We start from the raw sequence: 17,386 nt of genomic DNA, 5'->3' as shown, positions 1-17,386 counted from the left end.
AATATATAATATTATGTATTCAGTACTTGTTATTTTTTATATAAGATTTGAGTAATCTCATACGAATAATAAGTATTTAATAGGGTAAATACGACATATGAGGATCAAAGGTAGACACGGTAGTAAAAATGGTGTGCGCAACCAGAGCCTGGAAGGTTTCAGAGGATGCCAATCGTGAGTGTACACGCCATACTCCTTTGCCAAGGATTGTTGCATGTGTTGGAGACCGGAGAGCAAAATGGGACGTAACAAGGAAGTGATCCGACCAAGATGGTTGTATATACAGTGGGTGGAAAAATGGTTCCAATGTTTTCAATTTGCAACTTTAAAGCTTTATATCTTTTGAACTACAAACAGTAGCGGCTCACAAAAACATGCATTTTGTAGCTCCTTTCAAGCTAATATTAGTGCAAAGAACTTTTGCTTGTACTGTTACACAATCGGGAAAATCTTAAGACTAAATACAAAACCCGACATTGGAACCATTTTTCCACTATGTGGATTATTTTATTAATATCTTGTATGACCGCCCTTCGCAGAAATTACAGCTCTACAACGATCAGGCATACTATCTATGTATCTCCTACAGTCTTCTGCTGTAAAAGTAGACCATTCTTTTTCAACGCGATTCCATAGTTCATGCACGCATTTTGCCTTAGTATCATAGGTGTTATATTCTGGTAAAGTAAAAGAAATAACAAAGATAAACCAAAAGAATACTTTTTGAGACTGAACTTTATTTAAGACAATCTTAATTGTTAAAAAGAAAACATTACAAAGTCTACTATTTATATTCTTCTATCAATTGGCGGGTAAATGAGTAGTTATGAGCGTAGATCCAATCATTGACACGTTTGATTGAATAGTGATCACTGAATCGATTATGAAAATTTTTAATTCGTTGTTTTTATAGATCTTATTGTTCTTTAACTGATCTGGGAGAGTTGTCCCGTCTTCATTGAGAGGAAAGATATATTTATATGAAATGCCTCCAGTCAGATCAAAGTTGACTAGGTACCTGATCCATTATTATTCATTTACAGAAATGATGAATAGTAAAGATCATGACTTATTTAGTATTCATGTTTATTTTATAGAATGAATCGAATAGTGATAGTTTTATATAAAAAGAAGAAGAATATATTTTATTTAATAAAGATTTAAATTATTATCTTTTATCAATTTTAATATACTTCTTTTAGTTGTGATTATTCAATGTCCGTTATGATCAGACTCTGTTCTACAACAGCGTGGACATTAATGTCGACTTCTGCAAGAAGGGACGAAGGGCGAGGTTGCGAGGAGTAATCAAGCGGTTGATATACCCAACGCACATTATGCTGAAGTTCCGGAAGTCGGTGTTCAACGGTGTTGTCAGTGGTCTTCGGAAACTGTTCCAGAACCACATAACCTTTTCCGGAGTAAACTCCAGAAGAACCCTTGATGATACCACTGTCTACGACAGTACCAAAAGATGACAAGTTGCGTTGCATGTCATCGTGAAGTTGAGCGAGGCCTCCTTCTCGTCGACCATACTGGTGAGGAAGACCTGCTAAAGTAACCTTTAACAACGTAGCTGAAGGTGAAAGCGATGGAAAAACATGAAAACGGTCAACAAAGGAAGGAAGTTGAAGACCGTCTGAACATAGTTGTGCATACATGGCTGGCGAAACGGTGAGCTCAGCATACAGCTTGTGGTAATCTCGACGAATCTGATCAGCAACAGCCCAAAGATGTTCATCGCCGTTACAAAACGAAGTAAGCTCAGTTAAGAAGAGTTTTTTGTCTGTGACAGTAGTGATGTCGACAAAGATGGAATTAGGAACAGATCCCTTCAGAAAGGGACGCATGGTGGAGGGTGTAAAAGTCGAAGGACGGTTGTCTGCTACGGTAGAAGGTTGTCCAGACCCAATACCAAGCGAATTAGGGTTGGAGGGGTTGGTCGACATTGCAAGAAAACTGGAGGTTCTTTGCTGACCAGCTTGAACGACATTCACCCATGAGAGTTTTTTTTGGCTTTGTTGGTAAAATTGCCTTATTAGGCACTAAAATTTCTTTATTGGAAAGAACCATGGATAGATAAATTCAGAAAAGACTCAAAAAAAAAAAAGAATATTTACAAAATAACCAAAAACAAAAATGTAAATTTGTTAATTGCTTCTAACCATTACTTTTGTTACTTATATTATTCTCTGATAATTTTTGTGAAAGAACCTAATTCAAAACAAATATCTTTTATTTTGCCTTTGTTTTACAAAATAACAAGAAAAAGTCGCTTGAAGAATGCTTGGTTTATTGTAATCTCTTTTTATTTTACCTTTCTATTTTTTTTTCATTCAAAACAGTTTGATATACTGAACAAGACCCGGTTATCACCTATTACAAGCGAACGTGTATTCGACTTATTACTGCTTTGGGAATGAAACTCTATCCAAAGCCATGGTCTCGTACCAAATTTCTTTTATGAAATTTAATCTTACAATAGCCACTTATCGCCAACAAAATGCTTAATTTCAGCGATAGCTCGTGCTCTTTGTCTAATCAAATTATATTTTATACTCAAACAAACAAGAAGCGCACTGTAAACAAGTTCATAAAAGTAGTAATGTATTGTATTTAAGCCATAACACTCCTTGATTAAACATACAAGTGGTCATGTATTTATCGAGAAATCACTATGTATTGATTTTTTCATGGCTCACTCTGTTCTAATCTATCGGCAGGTTTTTTTTTTTTTTTTTTTTTTTTTTTTTAGTGGGCCATATCATGACTTTGATTTTATAATAAATAACTTTGTGTAAACCTTTTTTAGAGATAATACATAATAGAGCAAAATGGAATCTATAAATCTTATATAATTAATAAATATATACTTTTGTAGGGTATTTGGCATTTCTTCTCCATCCATTATATTACCAAAAAAATATGTTCATAATGTCAAATTATTGCGTTTAGACTAATAAGGTTTTTAAAAGTTCAACATGAATAAGAATAAAACGATACATATTTCAAGTATTTTGAACTTTTAAATGGAAATGTACTTTCTTACAGAACTTAAAATGGGTTAATATATTGACGTTTTGATAATTAAAAATCATGCATATACAAGAAATAGAAAACTAGCATACTTTTTCAGGTACGAGATAGTGTGCAGCTAATATCCGTTGCTATATTATAAAATACAAAAAAAAAAAAAAAAGCACATGTATAGCCTATAGAAATTCATTTAAACCAATTTTCCCTTCTTGAATTGGCAATAACAAAAGGATTAGTAACAAAAGTAGCCAAGGTGTATCAATAAAAGGTAAAAAGTATTTATTCGGAGCAAGATTGCTCAACGAATCAACAACTGCAAAATCCTCTTAACAACCCCGGCAAATAAAACTTTTTCTCTTTTTATTCCAATATGTTGAAGCACACTGTAATCAAGCGAGGCTTAGCTACTGCAAATCCGCTAATTATAAAGAATAGCCGTATACAAGCCTCTGTTATTTTATCACGTCCACCACAAATCACACGTGATGCCACACCGTTCGAAAAGGCTTATTTTGATTACCGTGAAAAGCTGGAACGTCAAGAAGCCACGACAACACCTACCGATTTTTATTTTAAAAAAGGATCAGTGGCAGAACGTCGTTGGAAGCATGAAGAACAGGCACGTCAGAATGCCATGAAAGATCCCTCTACTTCGTTAAGCGAAGCGCTTCAGGCGAGCCAAGTTTCTTGGGATAAGGAGAATGAAGGCTTGACGGTTTCAACAAAACTAGAAAAGTTGGAAAGATTGACTGAAGCAGATGATAAAAATAACAAGAAAAGTCTTGATCGTGCCTTGCAACAGACATTATACCTTGTTGTGAAGCCTTCAGGTGATAGTTCCTGGCAGTTTCCTCAAGGTCCTATTGACACTACAGAATATTTACATGAAGTAAGAAAAAAAAAAGGGAGAGAGAGAGATCGACAGACAAGAGTATTTATTTGATTTTATTGCTTAGGCTGCAGAACGTACATTGTCAGAGCAGTGTGGTGTGGATATGGATACTTGGTTTGTTGGTCGTCAGCCAATTGGATTTTATAAAGAAACTTCACAACAATCTGGATTAAAGGTATTGAAATACAAACGTTGATGAAAAATGATAGTAATGATGGGAAATCTAGGTCTTTTTTATGAAGGCTCGTGTATATGCCGGCCAAGTGAAACCCAACAAAGAAATCACAGACTTTGCTTGGTTAACAAAGGATGAATTGAGCAGCCATCTCTCATCAGAATATTATAAGGCTATTAAGGATTGTTTAGGTGATATTTAAAACAGAGCTTCTATCATATAAATTTGATAATGTACATACTACTTCTTATTTAGAATAAAAAGGAAAAAAAAAAAAAAGGGTTTCAGATATTATACAATTTTATTAAGACACATAAAGGTCTGGAGAATGACTTGTGAAATCTTGACTGGTATCAGCGCTTGATCGCTTATTATTTTTAATCATTTGAAACATCTTTTTGAATCCAGTTTTGCTACTTTTATTACTTGAAGCAGATGAACTGCTTGCAGATGTAGCAAAAGATGAGATAGAAAGGGATGATCCACTAGGGAGCGTTTGTAGCTGATGACTACGACTTGCGCCTATTACACTATTGATCTTCTTTTCCAAAATCATTGAAGTGCGTGCTTCTTTGTAGCATGAATCACATAACAAATCAGTTGTACGAACCTTGTCTAGATTGGGCCAGCCCACTTGGCAAATGTTACACTTTGCGCAGTTAAATGCGACTTGAATACTACCCCATCTTGATTGGGCATAAGCTTCTGCTTCACCATATTCATTTAATGCTAATCTGAATATCTTTACAAATTCACTCTCATAATGGACAATCTGGCTTAAAGTATTACTGCCGCTTTTCCTTGTGTGTCTCTGGATGGCTTCAATAAATCCTTGTGTTGCCTTGAGTGCTATTGGTAACTGATTATTATCAAAACTAGACCAAAACTTTTGTCCGTCTTGTAATTCGGCAATCATGTCCTCTGCCTGCTTTGATTTATCATCAGCCTCTTGCTTTTGTATGATTAATGATTCAATTTTCTTTTGGGATTCCATCATCAATTTTGTAGTTTCAGAAATAGCTTTTTGACATGCATCCACAGTACATCTAATCTTTGATACTTGTTCTTCAGCGTCCGAATTCTTGTCACGAGCACGAACATATTTCTTTTTATATTGAGCTGCAACAATAGGCACATGATAGAAATCATGGTATTGCTTTTCTCTCTTTGCCTTTTTATTTCTTCTTTGTTCAGCGTATTGTCTGATATCATTCAATTCTTGTTCATGGGTATTCATCTCCTCCTTCAACATCTCACGTTGATGATTGAGTTGATAAATGTCATTTTCCAAGAATTTTATTTCTCCGTTTTGTTTTGCTTGATAATTGTCGATAAGAATATATTTTCTGTATTTGTAAATCCCTTCTACAATAGATGATATTTGATAAAATTTCATATTTGTTTTTCTTCTGATTTCTATTTGTTCCTCAACTTCTCGGAGTACAGCCATCATTAATTTGAATGCATTTTGTTTTTTGGATGCCAAAGATATGACTGTTTCTGCTGTGTCCAGGTTGACGGTATAATACAATCTTTGCTCAATCATTAAAAAATGGTAAAGGAAAAGAGAGAGAGAGAAAGAGAAAAAAAAAGAGAAAAATAAATGAGTGAGCTGTTTAATATGGTTTTGCCAAGAATAGAAGTAAACAAAAACAGAAACACTATTTTGGGTGTGCTGCTTCGTGCGTTCCTTTTTTTTTCTATTTTTAATTTTCTTCTTTATTTTCATTTTATATCTCGTATTAAATGTAACATTTAGAAGTAATGATAATCTGTTGGAAATTTATTTGCTTACATGACTACGAATCAGTGAAAAATGACAAGAAAGCTTAAAAGATACATTACACAATCCATCTTTTACTGTCATTCAGACAACTCCGACGATTTTAAGACAGATGTGTGTTTAAAATGCAAATGTTTAATACGGAATGAATAATAGTAAATAAATAATAATAATTATGTGAATGAAGGTGAGTAATAATCAAATAAGGATTTTCCATTTTGCTTTTGATTAGATCTAATATTCTATTAATAAAAGCATTTGATTGTAACTTTTTACTTGCCTTTTCAATTTTTTATGACGTGAATGACTACTGCTACCACTTGAAGAAGAAGAAGAAGAAGAAGAAGAAGAAGAAGAAGAAGAAGAAAGCTGGCGCTTTTCGTTTTCTAAAATGGTCTTTACTTCGACCTTATTCAAGCATTCATCCACATGCTTATTAAACTGTGTGTTGTCCATCGTCAAATGTCGGTTACAGATTGGACAGATGAGGATATCCTGTTGTACGTCAGTTTTCATTTCATCTGTTTCCTTTTCAGGAAGAGGTGCCTTTGTAAAATACTATAGTTGTTCTACGTATTAATAAGGAGCAGAAAAAAAAAAAGGTCTTCATTACCTTTAAAACACTTTCATCATTACTTCCTCTTGGTTTTAGATTGGCTAATCGAACGCCCATAAGTCGAAGATCCATAGGCATTTCATTAGCAAGTAACTTGTACAGGTATTAATAATTATATTTGCTTTTTTTTTTTATACATCATTATTTACCTGTTTTGCAACCTTCTCAATATCCTTTGCAGATGAAACATAACTAGGCAGTGTCCTTGACCTTATTCTGACTTCAAAGGATACAAACTTGATTTTAATACCTATATTCCTTCCCTAACAATAATGATTGAGAATGCATTTTGTTGTTATTATGACTGCTATTATTTACCATAACACCTGCTTTTTCTGCATCCTTCTCCAAAGCTTCACACAGCTCATGTAATTTTTCGTACAACTTGGCTGGGTCAGATAATGAAGTGAAAGTCCTTTTTACATAAAAAGTAAGTTAACTGCTTTGTAGGCATACATTCCTATCTACCTTTCAACCCCCACACTTTTTCTTTCGGATTCTGTGTTAAACATGGTTGTTCCTAATCCCATATAACATTTCAATAAAAATTGAAAGTTGATTGGGCTTAGTAGTTTATATAAAATAGCTCGTTTAGGGTATATATCACCACACGTGTGTACTCCAAGAGACTCGAGTACTCTCTCAGTCACCCTACCAACACCTGGGATTTGTCGTACTTTGAGATCCTTGACAAAATTGACAATACTCGTTCTATCTATCGGAAGATAGTACTGTCCATTTGGTTTATTGATGTCACTGCATATTTTAGATAGCATTTTATTACATGCAATTCCTAATCGTTTTGAATAGATGTAAATAAATAATGAAAGAAATAAAGTGTGCCTTACCTGCGCTTGCTGTCAGTTGAGTTGATTCAAATATTTCCCTTCTGATTTGTTCAACAAGTTCATAAGGTGTCAAGTCTGGTTCTTTCTTGAGATACTTTTTCCTTTGTGTTATCATTATGAATCATATCGTTTCATATTTATTTACCTCAGTCAGATTCAAATAGGCCTATACGACATCATTGTCAAAGAGATGATCACTTTAAATTTATCATTTTTACCTCATCCAAACTCATTGGCATAAAATTCGGGTCATATTTCGCAAACACAGCTCGTACCTTATTTGAGGCACCGATGTATTTTGGAAAATGGAGCGGTATCATTTTCAGTTGAGGACAGAGCTTCAATGCAATAAATCCCGGCATGGCACTGCGAACGCCATATTTTCTTGCTTCATAATTGCTTGTACAAAGCATCGACATGCCACCCACAGCCATCGGCTGTTTCTTTAATTCTGGGTTCTCGAGTTCCTCTACCGAAGCATAGAATGCATCCATGTCCACATGGCATATGCACTGAGTCAAATCTCGTGTCTGTTCCAAATCTTCAATCATTTTGTCCACAATTCTTTTTTCAAAAGATAAATCTTGACGCTTGACGTGTTCATATTTTGAAAGAATCGCATTGATTCTTTTTGTCACCATTTCATCCTTCTTTTTTTCATTTTCAAAAAATGCTGAACCCTATATCATGTCTAGTATTTTCTTGTGTATAACTAAATAATGTATGTGTACCTTGGATGCTTCATAAATAATTTTGTTGATCTTGCCTTTATCTACATTACCAAGGCCTGCCTATGTTTTCAAAGAGTATTATTGCATTTATTCTTCTCGAGTCAACATGAACAGACCTTGTTTATCGATGGCCCAGCTAAACGCCTTTGAAACGAGTCCTCATTTCTTTCTTCTACATTCGTGTTAATCAATTCTTCTTCTTCTTCTTCTTCGGAATCTTGATCAAAGAACAGATCTTCCTCTTCCTCAATAATTTGAGAAGCAAATTCTTCTTTGTCTGTCATCGATCGAGTTTTTTGGTTTTTTTTTACTGCGTAAAAAGTGGGGGAACAAAAAGGGACGAAATTGAATCCATGTGTCACCCCGGCTGAATATAAGCCCTAATAACTGGAAAAAAAAAAAAAAAAAAAAAAAAAAGGAATTCAAAGATCTTTAGAATCATGGTCATTATTAAAAATACGAAAGGTACATAGCATGATATCACAAGGTATTTTGGCAAATACAAGCAAATTTTCAGGGTCAGGTACATTAACATTCAAAAAAAAAAATACACATTTCCTCTTTCTCTCTCTCATTTATTATAAAAAAATAATGTTTTTTCTTCTATTTACAAAAAAAATGTATTTCATCACTGCTTATTCTTCCATATCCATGCTTCCAGTTTGTTCCTTTTCGGACTTGATAGCTTGAAGTCTCTTTTTGTGTTCAAGTGGTGCCAATTCAATGTTTTGATTGACAACTCGGATATCATCTGCCTTCTCCAAGTCTTTGTTACCGGCCATACGATTCTTGTAGAATGCACGTTCACGCTTAGCACGGATTTCTTGTACTCGTTTCATGGCCTTGATCGTTGTGGCCATCAAGTTACGATCATAACGGACAGGAACATTACGACGTTTCTCAAATTCAAATGTAGAGTCCTATATAATATCAGTCACTGTAACTTTTAAAGATCCAACAAATAACTTACAATGACCATTTCTTTGCCACTGGCTTTTCTGAAAGCTTTAGTCCAGCGAACTTTACGAGGATTACGCTTCATCTTGAAGTTTTTATGACATTTGGATCGACAAAAACGGAATGTCTGTGAATGGATTAGAAACAAAAAAAGATTTACATTCTTTATACTATTTACCTTACTATCGTTACGAACAAACATGGTACCATGTCCAGGATAACAAGGTCCTGAACAAAAGTAACAACGAGTAATATGCATTTTTAAAGAAAGAAAAGTTGAAAGAGAGAAAAATGGAATGATTTTGATTTTATTTGATTCACTGTGGTGGCTTAGAGCTTTTTTTTTTTGGGTAAAAAAGGCACAGTTTTTTTTTTTTTTGTTAAAAAATAGATCTTTTTTATTAACAATAAAAAGTATGGAATACCATCCTCAAATCACTGAGCAACTAATGTAAGATCTGAAAAAAGTATTTATTTCTAAAAAAAATAATTAACATTTTACTTTTAACAATGTAGTTTGGTAAAGATTTGCTTGTCATTGTAAAAAAGAAAAAAAACTAACCGACATGATAGTGTCCTGGTTGTGGTGCCCCCACTCCTCCTAATGCTGCCAATATGTGTGTCAACTGTATTCGTAATGAAGTCGACATTACAGAAGGTATTCCTAAACATGCCACGCTTCACTTTTGTCGTAACTGTGAACGATACCTTCAACCACCCGGTATTTGGGTTGCTGCTCAATTAGAATCTCGAGAACTCTTGACACTTTGTCTCAAGAAACTAAAGGGTTTAAACAAGGTTCGATTGGTGGATGCAGGTTTCATCTGGACCGAACCTCACAGTAAGCGTGTCAAGGTGAAGCTGACGATCCAAAAGGAAGTGTTTGCCAACACAATCTTGCAACAAATCTTTGAAGTTGAATATGTCGTATCCAGTCAACAGTGTGAGGAATGTACCCGATTGGCTGCGCAAAATACATGGAAGGCTGTTGTTCAAGTGCGTCAAAAGGTCGAACACAAACGTACATTCTTGTTCCTTGAGCAACTTATTCTGAAGCACAATGCACACAAGGATACAACAAATATCAAGGAAGCCAAGGACGGTATTGATTTTTATTATGGAAGTCGTAATCAGGCCATCAAGATGGTTGAATTTCTGAATGCTGTTGTCCCTATGCGATACAAAACAAGTGAACAGTTGATTTCTAAAGATATTCATACAAGTGTAAGCAACTACAAGTTTACCTACTCGGCAGAAATCGTGCCCATCTGTAGAGACGACCTTGTTTGTATACCAAAAAAGTTGGCCAATAACTTTGGCAACATCAGTCGATTGTTGATCTGTACACGTATCAGTAATTCAATTCATTTGATGGACGTCAATACGTTGGCCACAGCGGATGTGAGTACAACACAATATTATAGACAACCCTTCTTGTCTTTGGGAAGCGCAAAAAGTATGATTGAATTTTATGTGCTGGATGTGGAGCCACTGGGGCCTGTTGATGGTAAAAAGGTGCTATGTGATGTGCATGTGGCCCGTATGTCTGATTTTGGCAGAAATGATGAACAATTCATTGCAAGATCACATCTGGGTGCCTTTTTGAATCCAGGAGATACAGTGATGGGTTATGACTTGACTCGAGCTAACTTCAACAATGGTGAATTTGATCAACTTAACCAGTCTGAATTACCCGATGTTGTGCTCGTACGTAAATCATACCCTGCACGCAAGAAGAGTAAGCAAAGAAACTGGAAGTTACAACAATTGAGCAAGGAGGTGGATGAGATGTTGCCACGTAAACAAGATCAAGCCCGTATTGAAAATGATATGGAATTGTTTATGCGTGATATTGAAGAAGATCCTGAATTCAGAGCTAATATCAATATCTTCAAGAGTCAACAGAACAATGCAGCAGTACAACAACAAGAAGAAGTACAGGATATGTCTGATGAAGAATTGCCTGAGATTTCATTAGAAGAAATGTTGGATGAAATGGCTATTCATATGGATGAACCTGACAATGTTGAAGATGAAGATGAAGACATGATGCAAATGTAGAATATTTCTTTTTAGAAAAGTATATAGAAATAATATAAATAAAACAATGCTTTCTATTTATTATTCAAGTCTCCTCTAATATTGATTTGACAGAATAAGGTTTTGTTTGTAATGTCGTACTAAAAATGATGCTTTATTGTAACCCAAATCATCCCGCTTTTTTTTTTATTTGTTTTTTTTTGCTTAGCAATGAAACAGTAAGATAATAAAGTAGCCAGTGAGTTTAGCATTCTGAATACTACAAAACATGAATAAAATAAGTATTTGATACTGCAAACTCTGTTATTGACACTGTTATTTCCTTTTGGTTTCTTTTATCAAACAAATTTGGGGAGTGTAAGTACAAGTCCTCTTTTCTTTTTTTATTTCAATATCATTGCCGAGTTACACGAATAGACATGTACTTATTGAACACATGAAGTAAAATCGGAATTAGATAGTCAAAAGAGAATACATGTACAAGTGAGTAAAGAGAAGTCAAGTTAACATCAACAGTTGGTTACTTGTTATATGTGCACTAAAGATTTTTCCTTCTTTTCTATTCACACATATTTATTCATTTCCTGAGTTTTATGGAATACATCACGTTATCGTTTCTTTTTATCTATTGTTGTAATAAAATAGAAAAAAATAAAATAAAGATACGTCATTTTAGATACAAAACTATTTCTTTCTCTTTCTTTCTTATTTAATATATAAAATAGATACAATGTACAATAATCATACTCAACAATCAAATTACTCAGAGCATTATGGAAACAGTAGAATGTATCCTACATCATCAAAATTAGTTTATAATAACAAAGATAATATACCTTCTTTAACAGAGAGCTTGTATCAAAATAAATTTAATCAACAAAAAATTTATCAAAAAAATAACAAAGATAACGTACCTGAAACAGATGCTATTGTTTCAAGTCCAAATAGTGTTGAAGATGAAATAATGCAGAAAAAGTAAGGGTGCAAATATAAATAAATGAATAAAACTAACTTTGAAAAGTATGCAAGCGATGTTTGAGAAAAAGAGAAAGAGAAGAGAAAGTCATAATGCAGTAGAAAGAAGAAGAAGAGAAAACATTAATGATCGTATACATGAGTTAGCTACATTATTACCTGACAGTCGAGAAGTAGTCAAGTTAAATAAGGGAACAATACTGCGCAAAAGTGTAGAACACATAAAACAATTACATGATAAACTAATCAAACATCAACAACATATAAATGAACTTGAGAACACATTAGAGTTATATCGTGTCAGATATAGCCAACAAATGGTATCACCACCGTTAGATTTATCTACAATACATTATAAACATGTTTGAAGTCATATGTTTTATATAAATAACCTTTCTTCTCCCCACTTACTTCCATTTTATATTTATAAACCATCAAATTATTTGAGATCATTCTCTTATAATTTGCTCTACATTTTCTAGGAAACCTATTTACTATTTGCTACGAGAACCAAGATCCTTTGGGCAAAGCTTCTGCATTTATGATGAGCTCTAATCAGCATCAAAGTTTCTCATACAAAAAAAAAAAAAAAAAAAACTTGAATCACTTGATTATAATTCCATCTTTTTTGGAATTGTTTACCTTAAAAGTCTAGGGAACCTTTTTTTTCTCTCTCTCTCCAATAAAGCCAAAAGGTTAGAAAAACAAGAAGCTGCAAAATTTTTGCCTTCATCAAGAGCGCCAAAGGTCATAGGGTGGTTTGGTTCAACCTTTGGATTTTCTCCAAATTCCTCTTTATCGGCTCTTTTAATATTGACTAGATCAAGCAAACAAACTTCCTTTAATGATACTACATAATTACCTAATCTAACGTTGCATGCTAGCAATACAAAGATGAATAGTCAAACTTACCTGGGGAATGATTAGACTCCTTTAAAATTAATCATCTATAAAAGAACTGGCCTTATTACAGCAATGTTGTTTGTATAAGACAGTAATGAAAAAAAAAAAAGCTTATTCTATTTTTAATTCATTGTAGAAACAAACAGGATTCAAGCCAAATTAGGCTTCAAGTGAAAGGCAGATAGACATGTGTCTTCATATTGTTCGGTGGCCCTTATGGATATATCTGAAAGAAAAGGTCAGATTAGTAAGATTAAAAGAAGGGCTGATTTCTCAGATTAGAGCAAAATATTTTATCTTTTTTAAAAAAAAAAAAAAAACAATTTATTGGTTCATCCATTAGAAATGATAGAATTAGTAAATCTAGCCGAGTAATTTTGCACTTTAGTATGCCATTCATTTAAAATAATAACTACATACTAATTATATATGCACTAAGGATATAGTTCTAGCCAAGGATTATGCTTATGAATAAAGATATTTTACAAAAGATGATCTTCTTTCACTAGATAAATACAGAATGCAAGTTGGTTGCTATCATTGTAAAAGTGTATCAACAAGACAGGAAGAATGATTGATTATCATAAATAAACCAAAAAGGGATGCCATTCAATGACACAATTTCAACAAGGTTTTCTTATGTTTTAGGGAAAGAAAGAGGTTGACAAGAGAGAACAGCATGTTTTAAAATGTTTGGAGGAGAATGAGAAGCAAACACAAGAGAATTATTGTGTTTATGCCATCAAGAAACATGTGGGTTTAATACTCTGAATTGCTTGCTTGCTAGGGCTATTTAAATAATTCTTTGAAGAGCAGAACAGAAATAGGATTGTCCCGTTGAAGTTTTTGTAAGCGTATTTAGAATATAACAACAAGAGTAACATGATTTATATAAGGAACCATGTAACTGTCAATGGCTGTTTTGTTCGGCTTGGAATAGGGATATCAAACTTATCATCAGCACTTGCTTTATTTTTATTGATTGAATTCAAATCAACACTGTTATCAAGCGTGTATCTATCGAACAAAGATGGCTACTTGGCCATCATAGCCTTGTTTTGGTCAATTCTTTATATCTCACAAGTAAACACTATTCGTATAAAAGGAAGGCTTTGATAGTGAGACTTGCTTTCTACTTGGTAACTTTAAAGCATAATCGTTGTCTGCACAAAAGCTTATAAAAATAGTAATCTAAAGATTGAAAAAATCTATTTAATCCTTCAGGGTGGGCACTTTTGCTGGACATTTATAAATATATTTACTACATCCTAAATCGCTTATATATCATTGTGTAGGCTTTCGCACATATCATCAAGTAAAAGACATGTGGAGTAAGACTGTAGTACAATGATTTACAATATTGGCATGAAGCAGGTAAACAATAAAAGAATTCAAAAAAAGATCAGTCCTGCCAACAGGTAGAGAGATCTTTGACTATTAACAGTCACTATCTAAAAAAGCAAAAACTTTCACCATTTTTTTTCTAGACAACATACTCTCCCCTCTCTCTTTCAAGCATGCGCAATCTTGTAGTTCTCGGCGGTTCTTCCCATCCTGAATTCACCGACAAGGTATGCCATCGACTTGGCATTTCCCCCGGTAAAACTCGTTTAAGCAAATTTTCCAACAACGAAACAAGCATCGAAATAAAAGAATCCGTCCGACAGCAAGATGTGTACATTATTCAAAGTGCTAGCGGCAATGTGAATGACCACTTTATTGAGCTGCTCTTGATGATTAATGCCTGCAAAGTTGCCTCTGCTAAAAGAATTACTGCCGTCATTCCTTATTTTCCTTACTCTAGACAACCTGACGTCCCTTTTAAACAAGCTGGGGCACCACTTACTTTCTTGCCACCTCAAACACCGCAATATCAACCCAATAAACCCAATAAAGCGGATGATATCTCAAAGCAGCTGATGCATAAACTTGGACACCAAGCAGTCCTGCAACAACAAGAAGAGCAAGAAAGTAAGGATGATTCAGCACCCTATCGAGAATGGCTTGCTCGCCCTGGTGTATTGATTGCCGATCTGTTGACATGCGCCGGTAATTATATGCGGTTTGGAACCAACTACAAAGGAGAAATAATGTTTGGCATTAAATTGAACTATATTAGGTGCTGACCATGTTATCACCATGGACTTGCATGATGCACAAGTAATGATAAATAGCAGAAAATTTTGGGACGTGTAATAACATGTAATAATAGTATCCTGGTTTCTTTGACTGTCCTGTTGATAACCTTACGAGCATATTCACAACAATCAACTACATTCGATTAAGCATTCCTAATTATCAAAATGCCATCATAGTTTCACCAGACGCAGGAGGAGCCAAGAGGTAAGAGAGGGGAGGGATACAGTACTTTACAAAATAGTCTAGTTCATATACACACACACAATGATAGAGCGACCTCGATTGCAGAGAAATTATGTATGGATTTTGCATTGGTACACAAGGAGCGTCCTAAAGTTCATCAAGCTCAAAAGAAGGAGTCCATGCTTGTTGGGGACGTCCGAGGTCGTAATTGTGTCTTGGTAGATGATATCACTGATACGTCTTATACAATTACCAAAGCCGCTCGTTTACTACGAGAAAAAGGCGCTCAAAAGATTTATGCGATCGTGAGTCATGCTGTATTATCTGCGGATGCATTAAGTCATATCAACCAAAGTGCAATTGATGAATTGATTGTCAGTAATTCAACTCCACAAGAAGAGCACATGAATCACCCTAAAATCAAAGTGTTTGATGTTACTCCCTTATTTTCTGAAGCTATTCGTCGTACTCATTTTGGTGAATCACTTTCAAAATTATTTGAAGCTTAGAACTATTTAAAAGAAAACAAACCGTCCCATGTAGAGAGAGAGAAACTTTATGATCTCATTAAATGATTATAAGAAAAGATTTTTCTTGTTAAATAAAAGTAACCAGCAACTTATTCTGTATCCTAGCAATATAAAAAAAAAAAGGTCCAGTGAAGAGTTTGGCTCACAACACAATCCTGAAAGACACACGAATAACTTCTGCAGTCACTTTTGAACTTTTTTTTTCTCCATTTTTTCTCATTTTGTAGCTAATGACAACACGAATTCTTTCTAATGGGAATGAGATTCCTATTCTTGGCTGTGAGCTTATAAACAAAAAACAATTAGTTGAGTCATTCTCATTTTCTTTTCCTGCTTAGTAGGAACTTATCGTATGAAAACCAAAGAAGAACTTATGCCCATCATCACAGAGGCTGTTCTTTCCGGTTATCGTCTCGTTGGTAAATCAGCCAAAAGACAAAAGTGGAAAAGAAGGTTAATTCTTTCCTTTATAAATAGATTCGGCAACTGTTTACAAAAACGAGGAAGTTTTGGGTGCTATATTGAAGGATATCTTTGCAGATCCAACCTTTAAAATTCAACGTAAAGACTTGTTCATCACTTCTAAACTTTGTAAGTAAAAAAGAATAAAGCAGTTTGCATAATATAAAGCTGAAAAATAAAAAAAATAAAAAAATTTAATGATTATTAGCACCCCAACATCAAGGATATGACAAGTGTTACAAAGGTACAGCCCCTCTTTTTTTTTTATCATTGATGAAAGCTCACTATTTTTATTAAGCTGTGAATGATTCTCTTCAACGATTCGGACTCGAATATTTTGATCTTTATTTGATCCATTGGCCAGGGTAAAAAGAACCATTGTGGCAAACTTCATAGGAAACTTTCACACTGATAATCATTATAATGCATAATTCAGTACTTCAAAGAAACAACTGAATGATCCAATCAATGCCGAAAATCGTATAGGTAGCTACAAAGCTCTTGAACAGTTGTATAGAGAAGGAAAAGTGAAGCAAATCGGTGTATCAAACTTTACATTGAAACACTTGAATGAGTTATTGCAAGTTTGTGAGGTGATTCCGCATGTCCATCAATTTGAACTCCATCCTTGTCTTTATCAACCTGAAATATTAGAAATATGTCAAAAGAATAACATTCAAGTGCAGGCCTATTCTAGTCTGGGTGAAGGCAAGTTGGTGAATGGGGAGGTTAAGGTGGATGGCTTGGAAGAGATTGCTCAAAGATTACAAGTTTCGCCTGCGGTTGTCCTTTTACGCTGGGCGGTACAGCATGATTGGATCATTATACCAAAATCAAAAACACCAGAAAGAGTAAAGGAAAATGCAAGGTCTTTAGAAATTAAGCTTTCAGAGGAGGTAAGTCAAAAAAAAAAGAGGAGAGCAATGCGATTTGTAACAATTGGCGTTTACGTAAATAGGATATGAAGTTATTGGACAATATTCACAAGACAAAGCCTTATAGATTTTGCTGGGATCCCACTAATGTCTACTAAGGCAAGTATTGTCTTACACATATATTAAGAGGCTATTTTTTTAATTCAATAAATAGGAATCGTGTTTTTACTTTTTTGACTTG

General features: G+C 34.3%; 9 protein-coding genes across 9 annotated transcripts; 5 read left to right on the top strand and 4 right to left on the bottom strand.

Annotated features, from left to right (window-relative positions):
• Positions 1 to 1,208: 1,208 nt before the first annotated feature.
• On the bottom strand, positions 1,209 to 1,949 carry RO3G_12948 (uncharacterized protein; the record flags this gene model as incomplete). The annotated part of the gene is made up of 1 exon (XM_067667532.1): positions 1,209 to 1,949. The coding sequence occupies one exon, from the start codon at positions 1,947 to 1,949 to the stop codon at positions 1,209 to 1,211; it is 741 nt and encodes a 246-aa protein (XP_067523633.1).
• Positions 1,950 to 3,406: 1,457 nt separating this feature from the next.
• Positions 3,407 to 4,124, top strand: RO3G_12947 (mitochondrial 54S ribosomal protein mL46; the record flags this gene model as incomplete). The annotated part of the gene is made up of 2 exons (XM_067667531.1): positions 3,407 to 3,925; positions 3,993 to 4,124. The coding sequence occupies 2 exons, from the start codon at positions 3,407 to 3,409 to the stop codon at positions 4,122 to 4,124; spliced, it is 651 nt and encodes a 216-aa protein (XP_067523632.1).
• Positions 4,125 to 4,456: 332 nt separating this feature from the next.
• Positions 4,457 to 5,499, bottom strand: RO3G_12946 (uncharacterized protein; the record flags this gene model as incomplete). Its single annotated transcript, XM_067667530.1, has 2 exons — positions 4,457 to 4,470; positions 4,530 to 5,499. 2 exons carry the CDS (start codon positions 5,497 to 5,499, stop codon positions 4,457 to 4,459), a joined length of 984 nt encoding a protein of 327 aa, XP_067523631.1.
• Positions 5,500 to 6,114: 615 nt separating this feature from the next.
• RO3G_12945 (uncharacterized protein) lies at positions 6,115 to 8,365 on the bottom strand (the record flags this gene model as incomplete). The annotated part of the gene is made up of 11 exons (XM_067667529.1): positions 6,115 to 6,120; positions 6,163 to 6,432; positions 6,500 to 6,595; positions 6,652 to 6,765; positions 6,821 to 6,917; positions 6,971 to 7,217; positions 7,351 to 7,444; positions 7,496 to 7,516; positions 7,569 to 8,030; positions 8,082 to 8,141; positions 8,258 to 8,365. The coding sequence occupies 11 exons, from the start codon at positions 8,363 to 8,365 to the stop codon at positions 6,115 to 6,117; spliced, it is 1,575 nt and encodes a 524-aa protein (XP_067523630.1).
• Positions 8,366 to 8,716: 351 nt separating this feature from the next.
• Positions 8,717 to 9,297, bottom strand: RO3G_12944 (uncharacterized protein; the record flags this gene model as incomplete). Its single annotated transcript, XM_067667528.1, has 3 exons — positions 8,717 to 9,001; positions 9,052 to 9,165; positions 9,217 to 9,297. The coding sequence occupies 3 exons, from the start codon at positions 9,295 to 9,297 to the stop codon at positions 8,717 to 8,719; spliced, it is 480 nt and encodes a 159-aa protein (XP_067523629.1).
• Positions 9,298 to 9,653: 356 nt separating this feature from the next.
• Positions 9,654 to 11,099, top strand: RO3G_12943 (uncharacterized protein; the record flags this gene model as incomplete). Its single annotated transcript, XM_067667527.1, has 1 exon — positions 9,654 to 11,099. The coding sequence occupies one exon, from the start codon at positions 9,654 to 9,656 to the stop codon at positions 11,097 to 11,099; it is 1,446 nt and encodes a 481-aa protein (XP_067523628.1).
• A 766-nt stretch (positions 11,100 to 11,865) lies between these two features.
• On the top strand, positions 11,866 to 12,421 carry RO3G_12942 (uncharacterized protein; the record flags this gene model as incomplete). The annotated part of the gene is made up of 2 exons (XM_067667526.1): positions 11,866 to 12,053; positions 12,100 to 12,421. 2 exons carry the CDS (start codon positions 11,866 to 11,868, stop codon positions 12,419 to 12,421), a joined length of 510 nt encoding a protein of 169 aa, XP_067523627.1.
• A 1,900-nt stretch (positions 12,422 to 14,321) lies between these two features.
• On the top strand, positions 14,322 to 15,787 carry RO3G_12941 (uncharacterized protein; the record flags this gene model as incomplete). Its single annotated transcript, XM_067667525.1, has 5 exons — positions 14,322 to 14,330; positions 14,444 to 15,005; positions 15,076 to 15,116; positions 15,169 to 15,299; positions 15,367 to 15,787. The coding sequence occupies 5 exons, from the start codon at positions 14,322 to 14,324 to the stop codon at positions 15,785 to 15,787; spliced, it is 1,164 nt and encodes a 387-aa protein (XP_067523626.1).
• A 373-nt stretch (positions 15,788 to 16,160) lies between these two features.
• RO3G_12940 (uncharacterized protein) lies at positions 16,161 to 17,303 on the top strand (the record flags this gene model as incomplete). Its single annotated transcript, XM_067667524.1, has 5 exons — positions 16,161 to 16,227; positions 16,286 to 16,399; positions 16,569 to 16,635; positions 16,707 to 17,166; positions 17,229 to 17,303. 5 exons carry the CDS (start codon positions 16,161 to 16,163, stop codon positions 17,301 to 17,303), a joined length of 783 nt encoding a protein of 260 aa, XP_067523625.1.
• Positions 17,304 to 17,386: the final 83 nt, after the last annotated feature.

This window comes from Rhizopus delemar, genomic scaffold, assembly GCF_000149305.1.
Source record: "Rhizopus delemar RA 99-880 supercont3.11 genomic scaffold, whole genome shotgun sequence".
In the NCBI taxonomy this organism is placed as follows: Eukaryota; Fungi; Mucoromycota; class Mucoromycetes; order Mucorales; family Rhizopodaceae; genus Rhizopus; species Rhizopus delemar.
This window is presented reverse-complemented; position numbering and strand designations above follow the sequence as displayed.